At 35.2% G+C, this 12,927-nt stretch overlaps 1 protein-coding gene across 1 annotated transcript in view; it reads right to left on the bottom strand.

Moving 5' to 3' along the window:
- Positions 1–12,927, bottom strand: part of LOC124364166 (alpha-tocopherol transfer protein-like) — a 64,551-nt gene extending 51,624 nt beyond the window's left edge. Inside the window, exon 1 of the mRNA XM_046819438.1 lies at positions 12,648–12,927. Coding sequence (XP_046675394.1) covers positions 12,648–12,684 — 37 coding nt within the window. The 5' untranslated portion in view covers positions 12,685–12,927. The remainder of the gene's footprint in view (positions 1–12,647) is intronic.

Below are 12,927 nucleotides of genomic sequence, written 5' to 3'. Positions count from 1 at the left end.
AATGAATCATTTGATAATATTATTTGGTTTAGGCTACCAAAACCAACCATTTGTGATAAGTCTTACGCTTGAACTTGGGGTTATGCAGTTACTCGCGAGAATTATGGGAACATAGCCGAATGTGGCGTTAGCTACATTCACACAACTACAACCCCCCCCCCCCTCCTGTACTGTGAACAACTGTGTCGCCCTCTGAAAAGTCCATAAACTGAAAAGATCAACCAATGGGTTTGATAAAGTGTCACAGAAGGGCAACAACGCCAAGAGGGAGGTTGGAAATACCTATGAAGGAGACGAGGATATTGAAAATACTACTTACGTAAAATTGATGTATTTAATTGGGACTTTTATTTGCACACAATATAGATTGTTAAGGACATGTAAGTTTTCCGGTTCACATCTCGTCGAAACATTGCTTGTACGGTTAAATTTTTGAAATATTTCGGCCTCGTTGTCGAGGAGCCATTAAAAGTGTTTAAACCGTAAACTCGGGATTTGCACGATTCTATGGAACCATTAATGATAAATGTGTATTAGTTAAATTTTAAATTTTATTTTAAGCACGGCAGTAGTATTGCAATTTCTATTGGTTTATTTAATGTAACATTTTGTTTTCATAAAAGTTGGGTAAAGTTTGAAAGTAGTATTAAAAATATACGGTATAAGAAATGATTATGTCTAAATCTTTTATTATGGACATCTGACCATAAGTATGATGTCTGTGATTGTTATGCACTAAGAAGTGTTCTAATTTAACTGGATATGGTTTAAGAGTTAAATTTACTAAAAATCATATAAATTAGCATAAGATACATAAAAATCAATCCGGCTACCTTTAGAAATTATGCTGAATTTGTCACCACCAACAATTAATTACCAAACCAAATTAATTGATTTCCAGGTTCAGTGTATAGAAGTTTCTAATAGAGGAATGAAATTTGGAATGATAATTGGAAATATTAAACCAAAACTGACGGGACCAGTGGTTTGGTAGTGTGAGTGTAACTGAAACAGTATGATCAATCAGCGATCAATATAATATCACAGGCTACCTAGTTTTCGATAATCTGATGTTAATTTCTTTGTTGAAAATTTATTTTGTTCTCTTACGATAAGAAGTTTTGAAATTGCATTTAGTCCTATATGGATCTTTGCGCTGCTTCTGGAGTGACAGAATTTTGTGGATTGGTAAGGTTGGGAGTAGGGGTCTCCTCCTGTCGAGATTCATGAGGAAGAATTTAGGACACTAACCTCAAGTCATGCCCCCTCGGAAGAAAGGAAAGTCAGCTCTGAACCAGCTTCTCTACTTAAAGCAGGTAGGGGATGGCACAACCTTCTGTCTAAGCTAGCAAGAACCTTTGACATTTAGAGAACGAACCCCACCAACTCCAACAGTCGTCTCCCGCAGTAGACTAGACCTATCGAATTACCCTTGCACACCAAAATCTCAACATTTGCGGTTAGTGATGTGCCGCTCCTGGACACCCATAAGGTTGCCCAGATTTAAGTGACTCATTGGTTTTTTTTTCTGCCCAGTGTGGGTTCAACTGGAAGGTATAAACCAGACAGAAGTGACCCTGCTGGATTGTTGAAATTACTTTCCTTCTGGACCATTTCTAAGATGTCCCTTACTATAATACTTAGATTAAAATATGTTGTATATTTTTACAAGTCATCTTGTTTTGTTGACTTCATGAGTCGGAAAACTTTGATGTAACCTGCAGTATGAGTCCAAGAACTGAGATATATGTGTTGTTTGTAATAACACACCTACAGTAATATACTATAAGGATAAAGCACTCAAGGGCGAATCAATCCTCTTGTTTGCTGGGGAAAGCAATAAGATGGTTACCTATTCTCATTCATGGGTGGATTTTCCTCCTTAAGCAAACACTTATTTCAGTCTCGTAAGATTTAGTAGTAGATAAAATCTCAATTCGTATGCTACATTGAGTGCATCACATGATTTAGCGGTACATTTCTATTGAACCGTGATTTTTCTTTTATTGTTATCCTAGCGTGGTGCTAGATTCAGTTATGTAAACTCTTTGACGTACAACTTTGTTAGTAATTTGGATTTTGGTGTAGTCATTACATTATGTTAAACTGTCTGTTTAGACATTTTACAGCTCAATAAAATGACAGATTACAAGCTGTTGTTACTATTGATGAGAGTTTAATTAATTACGGCATATTTTAAGTCACTACATTTGCAAATTATTTATTTGTCTCTGTCAAATCCTAAAAAACAACCGTGAGATGCTGTTACATACTTCAGAGATAACGCATCACCAGACTATAGTATAACATTGACTCCACCCAATTCGTTTTTCTAGTTAATATTGCTTAATACACAAGACTTATAATTGAAACAACTTCACACAGATTAGAAACTTAGTGATGCAAACAGCGATATCACTAATTCATCTGTTTCTTTTTGCTTTTGGCACAAGTAATTCCACGTCATTTGTATTACAATTGCCTGTCTCACATTCCCTCTTTTTTACACATACATTGTTTCATCACTCATTCCTCAATTGCACTTGTTTTTCTAACTACCCATTAGTTACCACATCGACTTTACATGCATTTTCTCACTGAATAAAACCAGTTTGTCTCAATTGAGCTATAAACAGATCAATCTATTTGCTTTATGCCTTCAGGAAGACTATTGAGCTTGAAGCCAACCTGTGAAGCTAAAGCTTTAGAAGCTGCTTCAAGACACAAACTAGAATGGTTCAAAGCAAAACTCCCCCAACTATGATTGCATAGAAGTGACGATATATAAGGGCAAAACAGGTTGGCTTTAAGACTTTGTTAGAACAAAGGTTTACTACGTTACGAAGGGCATAAATGCCAGACGCAACTACTGAGCAAACGTTCTCCACCTAGTCGTTCCAGATCAGCCTTCTATTAAATTTAAGATACTCGTACATTCTCAGGAATTTCGTAGAATCTGCTCCCTCCAAAAGAACGTCGTCCATCTTAATAATTGGTTTCAATGTGATATCTTCAAAATGCCTGATCATTGTATAGCATTATTGTCTAAGAACTGTTTGCTGTCAAATTTATTTCTGTAAAATGTTGAATACATGAATTCAACTCAATGCAAAATGTTAAATCTAACTCATCTGTCTTTTAACTTGAAAGAATCGCATTGTCGGCATATTAATTATCTTTCCATTCTGAATTGATAAAACGGGATTTTTCACAAAAACAAGAAAAAATACGAGCCCAAGAATTGATCCCTGTGGAACACCGTATGCCATTTTAACTTTACTTGAAAACGTGTTATCAATGAACACACACTGTTCTATGCCTGGAAGATATGAATCGAGCAATTTATGTGGCAGGGCCAAACTCCACACGCCTCTACCTGATGCAGCTGTGTTTCATGATGCAATGATTGATTTTGGATTTGAAAGAGGTAAGAATATCTGCGTTTGTCACTTGATGTTATATTATATGCCTGGAAGATATAAAACGAACAATTATGTGCGTAGTGGCTACACAGGCTCTGCGGTCTGATTTGATGAAGGAACTTCGTTGTTAGGTATACAGCCACATACTAAGACACGATTAGGCAACGAGGGTAGAAGATGATGATGAAGTAGGCTTGAATAAAGATGCGAATGAAGAGGGCCAGAATAGCACGAGGTCTCCTACATCTCTCATTAGCCATGACCAACTGATGATAGCTCAATAAACATGAGTCGACAAGTCGCCTCTTGCGCCCGTCATGGTAATGGACAAGTAATGACAGTTGTTGTAGTGCCATTAACGTAATGAGCCAGAGGCTTGAGCTGTGAGCCTCTCTTTGACGTCGAAGGCTGCAAGGTCAAGGTCACGGATTCACCTGCTCGCCGTCCTCCACAGCCGGGAGGTATATGGATACCAACAGAACGACATATTGAAGTCGTTCAATCTTAAACCTTTTGCGCAGCCGATAGCTGTTAATCATACTGCCTGTTTTAAAATGCCATGAACCAACCGCTTGAAAACAATTTTGTTTGTCCTTGAACCACGGAGGCTTCACTCAAAATACAGCTATAGTTTTAATTTACATTCAAAGACTGGTTATAGTTTTTCTCTGCGATCATCATGTTATTGAACCAAATATTTTATTCCTACTACTATAGAGATGGAAATAGTTCCAATAGTACAAAAAGAACTATCCTCATATTTTGAAATAACCCAAGAGGTTCTTTGTTCGCACAACAGAGACAAATCTACATTTGGAAGTTTTGCAACGCGTTATATTTATCAAAAGCGAAATGAAAATAGTTCTTATGGTAAAATTAAAAGTACGTGTTAAATTGCTTGTTGCATATATCATGTAACTTATGGTTTAGGACTCATGGTTTAACTTTTCTTGAGTCATTTACTGGGCGTTCACACAAGAAAAGGAATTTCGGACATTCGGTATCAAAACTGTATCCATTTACTAACTGCTGTTGTGCGGTGGTCATATATTGTGCAGCGCGCATGCGTTGTGTAGTGGTGTAATTTGTTCTTCGCCTGATGGTGCTGACCTTTATGATGATTTGATTTTTTTTGGCATAAAGCCTTTTCTGTTATTTTGATTTTCGCGAGTTAATCGTCATTTGTTGTTGATTTGTTCGTTATTATCATGCATGCTTCACCTTGTGTGGAAGAAGTTTTTACACCTGAAGAAAAGGGAAGTTCTCGAAACATAGTTTTCTAATTTTGTAACATACAATGATGGTGAGAATCTGAAATCCTCTTCTCCTTTCCTACCATCCATCATCAATTATGAATTTTAAACAAAGAAGTTTTTACAAATCACTCTATTAATAAGTTAGTGCTTGATAAAATAACCCACAACTACAAAACTATTCATTGTATTATTATTGTTATCCATTTTCGGTTGAATTTCACCATAGAACTATTATGTTCTTATTATATGAGGTATTTAAAAAGCTTTATAGAATAATCCCTGTCACTTTGTCGTCTAATGGTTGTAAACCTCGAGTTAAATAATAACATTATTATTTAACTCGTCAAAATGCCATGAACCAACCGCTTGAAAACAATTTTGTTTGTCCTTGAACCACGGAGGCTTCACTCAAAATACAGCTATAGTTTTAATTTACATTCAAAGACTGGTTATAGTTTTTCTCTGCGATCATCATGTTATTGAACCAAATATTTTATTCCTACTACTATAGAGATGGAAATAGTTCCAATAGTACAAAAAGAACTATCCTCATATTTTGAAATAACCCAAGAGGTTCATTGTTCGCACAACAGAGACAAATCTACATTTGGAAGTTTTGCAACGCGTTATATTTATCAAAAGCGAAATGAAAATAGTTCTTATGGTAAAATTAAAAGTACGTGTTAAATTGCTTGTTGCATATATCATGTAACTTATGGTTTAGGACTCATGGTTTAACTTTTCTTGAGTCATTTACTGGGCGTTCACACAAGAAAAGGAATTTCGGACATTCGGTATCAAAACTGTATCCATTTACTAACTGCTGTTATGCGGTGGTCATATATTGTGCAGCGCGCATGCGTTGTGTAGTGGTGTAATTTGTTCTTCGCGTGATGGTGCTGACCTTTATGATGATTTGATTTTTTTTTGGCATAAAGCCTTTTCTGTTATTTTGATTTTCGCGAGTTAATCGTCATTTGTTGTTGATTTGTTCGTTATTATCATGCATGCTTCACCTTGTGTGGAAGAAGTTTTTACACCTGAAGAAAAGGGAAGTTCTCGAAACATAGTTTTCTAATTTTGTAACATACAATGATGGTGAGAATCTGAAATCCTCTTCTCCTTTCCTACCATCCATCATCAATTATGAATTTTAAACAAAGAAGTTTTTACAAATCACTCTATTAATAAGTTAGTGTTTGATAAAATAACCCACAACTACAAAAATATTCATTGTATTATTATTGTTATCCATTTTCGGTTGAATTTCACCATAGAACTATTATGTTCATATTATATGAGGTACTTAAAAAGCTTTATAGAATAATCCCTGTCACTTTGTCGTCTAATGGTTGTAAACCTCGAGTTAAATAATAACATTAAGCGAAGAGCCTAAAAAATAATTAAACTCTCTTCCGGCAATCTACTCACTTCCGTCATCCCACTAAACAAAAACGCTCGGCTATTGTTGACATTAATTATGAGAAAACTCCGAGAGAAGATACTATGTCTTTACGATTATTGTTGTACGCATTGTAAAGTTACTAATTAGACTTAGTGGGTTATTTTTATTTGAAGTGCCCATTAGTCCTTATAGTAAAAATGTAAAATAATTATTCATGAACAATGATCAAAATCTCTTTAGGAAGAACAGAATTTTTTTGTTGAAATCAACAATTGCGTTCAACATTTCAACAGCCTCAATCTCAGAACAAACACAACAAAATCCAATGTCAAGAACTTTGCTCTGCGGACGGCTGACTCAGAATGTGGCCCTACCGTCAGTTAGCAGATTCATTTCTGGAAGTTCGAAATTCCTTGGAATACTTATAGATCGAGGGTTGGCATGGAATTGCCACATTGACCATGTTTGCGCCACATTATCCTCAGGCATTTATGTTTTGAGGTCTTTAGCCAAGTATTGCCCAACTCAGGTTCTGATGACGGCGTACTATGGATTGATTTACCCCCATCTTACCTACGGATTGGTATTGCGGGGTGCCTGCGAAAACTACCAGTTGACGAGAGTGTTCAAATTGCAGAAGAAAGCGATTCGAATAATCTCTCATTTGAATTTCAGTCTTGTAGAGAGACCTTCAAAAAGTTTCGGCTGTTGGCTCTGCCAAGTCTATACATTTTCGAAACAACTCTGTTCTGTATGTCTAAATGTGCCATCACAACTGGCCAAGACATTCATTCGTATGAGACCAGAGGCAGAGGAAACGACCGGATTGGTAAATACAGAACGGTGGTTTATGAACATCTGCCCCCACAGGCAGGTGTTCATTTTATCAACAAGCTGCTCAATTTGATAAAGAATGCCGCGACACCCAATGTGCTAAAAACTCGTTTGAAATACTTTTTAGCGTCACAAGCATTTTATGTTTCCGAGTTTTTGGCATTTGACTGGAGAATCAACAAATCAGGAGATTGACTTCGGCGCTGTAGGTGGAAAATTGGCAAATGAATGAAGGATGCATGAATGTTGAATTGTATGTTTGAACGTGATCCTGAAGTTGTAAGAATGTACACAATTTTAGCTCTGAACTCGAATTGACTTGCTATAAATTTAAATCATGTCTTCGCAATAAATATTGATTGATTGAAGTCTATTGACTAGATCACTTGGTGATTGGTGTATCATGCACATGTTGAACTTAAAAATGAAAACATTCTAAGGTTCGTCTTCAGTTCATTTCAACCTCTAGCTTTATGGTTATCACAGAGCCATCACTATTTTTCACTATGAAACCGTAAAACTTTAGTAGGTGAGATGAGCAGTAATAGTAGGTAGGAAAGGGGCTTAGTTTATTCATTCACCTCACAGTCAGTATTTCTACTACTCCTTCGTACTCACATACTGAATTGAGTTTAAGTTGATGACGTAAAAATAAACAAAACTGGTTCCAACAACAAACCTTGTGGCATTCCTTATGGTAAGTGTTCAAGATGGCTGAATACAATACATTTCTACTACCATAATCATTATGTAAATCGATTTGTTTACAGTCACGAAGATAATAGTGCATACAATTTGAGTGGCATTTCTAAGATCAAAACGTTTAACTTTTCTAAACAGTTCATGATCCAGGCAATCAAACTAAATTACTCAGCAATGAAATTCTAATCAATTGATTGATGGACGTTGTCAATATTGTAGGTGAAAATCACTGTCATCGTCGAGATGTCTTGATACACTATTGAGAGATTGATGGAATGTAAATATTTTTATAGACAAATTGGTATTACTGAAATAATAGCTATCAAGATTTCCTGAACAGTTTAAATTTGAAATAAATCAGTAGACCTTTCAAGCCTAACCTACTAAGTCTGCTTTCCCTGTAACTCTATGTTGGTATCGAACTAAGTTTAAAAATACATTTATTTCGACAATTTAAATACCCATGTGTGTACGTGGTGTTGTAATTTCGTTTACTATAACATATAACTAACTTATTTATGAACAGTTGGTAAAATCTGCATCAATCACACAACTTTTACAACACTTCATATTTATCACTGTATGTACAGTAAATGATAAACTGTACATGTTGTATATTAGGAATTTTTATATCTATCGTCAAACGTCAAGATTTGTTCTTAAGTGTGCATTGTTCAAGTTACAAAGAAGTCATTACATCTTATCACTTGCAAAACATGGCAAAGTTGCAATTGTTTATTTCAAATACTGACTATAGCCTACAATGTTTGCCAATTATAAACTGTATTAAATAGTTTTATGCATATCGGAATATTTCTACACATTGCCTACACATTCAGATAGCATTACGCTGGGCTTCTAGGATTTAATTTCCTATCCGATTGTAAAGAATCATTTCTTATTATTTAGTTTTAAGGTGATTGATTATAATACCATATCAGTCTTAATTACCATTTTTCTCAACAAAAAAAACTAAATTGAAAAATGTTTTTAGATCAGAAACCTCTATGATTTAGTTGAAAGTGATGAAATGTTGGCGAAGCCCCTTCTCAAACTATCCATCTAACTCAAAATAATCTAATAGTAATCTTTGTTTCTTTATAATTTACGTGAAAACTGACATAACAAGAAGGATTTTGATGGAAATTTGAGGCCCTCACAATATTACAGACATTAAATTAAATACCTGTATTTAACTGTCAGGGATTCTTTGAGATCAATAAGACTAGTGATCTTAACATTTAAGAAAGCTGAAATCTTGAGATCTCTATGTTTCATAAATTTTATTTTGAACTGTTCCAATGTTTACCTTGTATTTCTTATCGTGGAATAGTTCTATAGTTAAAAAGCTCCAATACTTGTCTTTTCTCATTTTTTTCAAAAACAGTAATAACAAATTCTAGTTAGTCCATTTTAACTTTGTTCTGAGTATAAAAACAATTAAAATGTATATCTTAGATTCCCATCAAAATTTGTTCTGTTTCCTATTTCAAGGATGTATCACAGAAAGTTGATGTTGAAAAATTCTTAGTCCACAAGGAATTCTTTGACTAGAGAAAATCTAAATGATAAATACACGACCTCTTGATCTGGACGGCCAAAGTTTCATTTGTAATTTGAATTCATTTCAACATGTACAGTTGAAATGTGCCAAGTTTCGAATATAATTAAGACTCGTAAGAACAAAAAATTGGAAGGCCTCTTAAATAGTGCATTATTGATAGAAGAAAGTGAAAGCTCTTCGACATCAAGGTCAACATGATTCTACGGGAAGTGGTAGGATTAATGGATGACAAAAGAAACCAATCTCAATAATTAAGGCCGAAGACTGAAAAAGTATACTTGCCAGATGTCACGAAGTGGATACGAGTTTTTCCGCAACTAAGAGGTGATATACTGAGGACGTTTTTATGCTTTGCAACTTTCTGCGCTAGAATGCCTTAGAAGCCAATAGTTATACAATAGTTATCTTCGCCATAGATTAGCACGTGGCTCTCTAGCTGAGAGATCATGGGTTCGATTCTCAAGAAGTATATAATCAATTTAAAACAGATTTTACATAGTTTTCCTATTAAAATGTTTAACGTTGTTAAATGTTTAATACGCCCAATTCAAGGACGTAGCCAGCGAGGGGGTCCGAGGGGTGCTGTCCCCCCCTAAATTTTCAATTACTTTTTTGGTAAAATATTATTATTATTTAAATAATTCAGTATTACTGACATGTACTGCTGAAAGATCAGTTGTCTGGACCCCCAAATCTTTTCCTGGCTACATTCTTGGCCGAATTTTAATATTACTGGCTTTGACCTTCTGACGAAAACGGTGATGCTCTAACAAAATAAGGTAAAAGCGCTTTCATTCCCATATTTTTTTCTCTAAGCCTTCTTTATTGACAGTTAAAAGAAGAAAGGTGCCATTGAGTGTGAGGAATTTGTCAATTATATTTGGTACATGGTCTGCATCAATGAGTGCTTTAAGTGGTGAACACATAAGTTTAGTATATTTTACATATTTTACCATCACCACGTCTATTTACAATTATTCAAAGAAAATTTTTAAAATTAGCATATTTATGTTAGAGAAGATGCTGAAAAAGTAATACTAAATTTATAAGTAAAATATAGGCTATATCAACAAGTGCTGACTTGTCTGGCTCAAAATGGCGACTTCTGATTCTTTATCTGATCATGATATAACTGTTGTATAGGTACGCTCGTAAGTCAATCTTAGAATAGGGATTATACCGGTTGTCTTGAAAGTCCCACCCTCCCCTATTCACTTCCTTATAAGAAAAACCCAACCCCTTCCTTAGAGATGGAATGATTTACTTTGGAGGATGTTTATATAGCCAACTGAGGAGTTTTTGACGTATGAAAATTTTTACTTCCCCCTCCCCACAAAATTGACCACTTTGACATAGTAACCGGCCTGAATGTGTCTCACATACTAACTGGTAAACAATAAGAGATGACATGGTAAAACCAGCTATTGGTACACCCTGAATATCCTAATGGGCTTTGGCTATACAAAACAAAACCTAATAAATGCTATGTTAATCATGGTTGTTAATATTAATTGTAGGCCTAATAACATGTTTTATGTTTTGTGTCTTATGTTCTCTAAATAACTAGTGAGTGAATGTTTTATCTGCCTTACAATCATTTTAATTGTAACTTAAACTGTGGGGTTTGTTTGGCCACCAAATTTGATAGAATAACATTAGATACCTCTAGTTTGCACCATTCTTTTTCGTTTTATACTATCTTTAATATGAGGTATCACTTGCTAGGGGTTCCTATTAAAAAGTGTTGACTTATCGCAAAAAAAACCCCATTTGCCGAGGGGGAGGGTGACTCCGAAATTTTAATACATAAAAAACTCCTAAGTTGGTCATATAAACATTCCCCATCTCTGGTAAATCACTCCATCTCTATTCAAAAAAAATTAAATGCGGGGAGGGTTGGGACTTTTAAGTCAGTACATTCTGTATTTACTTGAGTGAGTGCATTTCTTCTTCAAAGGCTTCGATAAATTTAGGCTACAACTACTAGCTGTGTCGTGAGAACTTTTCAACAGTTTGGCATTCAAAAGTTAGAGGCATTATTTCGTAATTGAAGTAGACGGCGGTTTTCCCGGCTGAATTACGAAATAATTGGATAATTATTACGTTTGGTATATTAGTTCGGTGAATTCAACGGTGGAAGATTCTACTACAGATAAGATGCACCTTTGTACAAAATTCCATTTACGAGTTGGCCTTCCTAGTATACGCCTGTTCGGCGGTTCTGTAGATTTAGTGATTATTATTAGTGAGTGGCATTTAGGCGTTATGTACTCAGATGTTGAAATATTTGCACTGCCTCACATATTTTCAAACTACTCGTGCCTCCGACCAGACATTCAAAGCTCAGAACTTTGCGTAAACCTGTATTAATCTAAATAGCTAATGTGTTTAAAATGTTTTAAATTTTCAAATTTGGGAAGTCACTTTTACGATTGTTTTAGACAATGAGAGAAACAAATTTTTATCTGTTTTACAAACGTTGCAAAAATTAATAACCCGTAAAAGGCAACGTAGAGTAGTATCCTAGGGTCTATTAGTAAAATAAACAATTTTGTGGGTACTGTGTTCAACTAAGTAATCTCATTTTAAATTACGGATTGGCACAATTGAACCTAAAAAGCTAATAGCTCGAAAAAGACAACGTAGAATATCCCTAGGGTCCATTAGTAAAATAAACAATTTTTTGAGTACCTTCTTCAGCAACAAGTAATCTCATTTTAAATCATGGATAAGTACAACTGAATCTAAAAAAATAATAACCTAAAAAAGGCAAATAGAGTATCCTAGGGACTATTAGTAAAATAAACAATTTTGTGGGTACTGTATTCAACTAATTTTAAATCATAAATGGGAACAATTGAGTGTAAAAAATTAACAACTCGAAAAAGGCAACGTGTAATATCCCTAGGGTCCATTAGTAAAATAAAGAATTTCGTGGGTATTGTGTTCAGCTACTAGTAATCTCATTTTAAATCACGGATTGGCACTATTGAATCTTTAAAAATTAATAACTCGAAAAAGCCAACGGCCCATTAGCAAAGTGAACAATTTTGTGGGTACTGTCTTCAGCTACAAGTAATCTAATTTTAAATCAAGTATAGGCACAATTGAATCTAAAACACACTCTTGCGCTGAACAAAAATAGAAATTGTACTGTCGAAATTTACGATATCACAATCTATCTACGTTAAACAATAACGAGTCTGAAACAATATCACTTGCATTACAACCGATTTATAAATTAAACTATTGTGAGTCAGCCTTTGTTTAATTCACTCAATCGACAGGTCATTTGTCTTTAATGGTCTCGCGATCATTAAAGATTATGATGATTCACGCTAAAACGGAAACAATTTGTAATGTCAGTAGACGAAAGATACTGCCCAACTGAGCTTTGGCAGCAGACCTCGCGTGTGTAGTATTTTTTATGATATGACTCGGGAAAGAAAAGAAAAGTGACTCACCTTCAGGGACTTTCTCGTAGGTTACTGGCAGCGGCATGGCGGCGACTGAGCAGTTGAGCGGCAGACGCTCAGAGCAAATCTACTAGTCACGCACTATGATTATTCATTGGCCCACCGTGGGCTATCATCACACTAGCGGCAGTAATTGTACCCGAGAACCCTTCATTGTTGTGCATGTGACTCTCGTCCGTGAATCACTGATGTACAGGATCTTCACTGACGCGCGGTGGCACACTTAGGCTATCACACGCCCGTGAATTGGAAGAGGACAACGGTACGA

The sequence above is a fragment of the Homalodisca vitripennis genome, chromosome 6, assembly GCF_021130785.1.
Source record: "Homalodisca vitripennis isolate AUS2020 chromosome 6, UT_GWSS_2.1, whole genome shotgun sequence".
Taxonomy (NCBI): domain Eukaryota; kingdom Metazoa; phylum Arthropoda; class Insecta; order Hemiptera; family Cicadellidae; genus Homalodisca; species Homalodisca vitripennis.
This window is presented reverse-complemented; position numbering and strand designations above follow the sequence as displayed.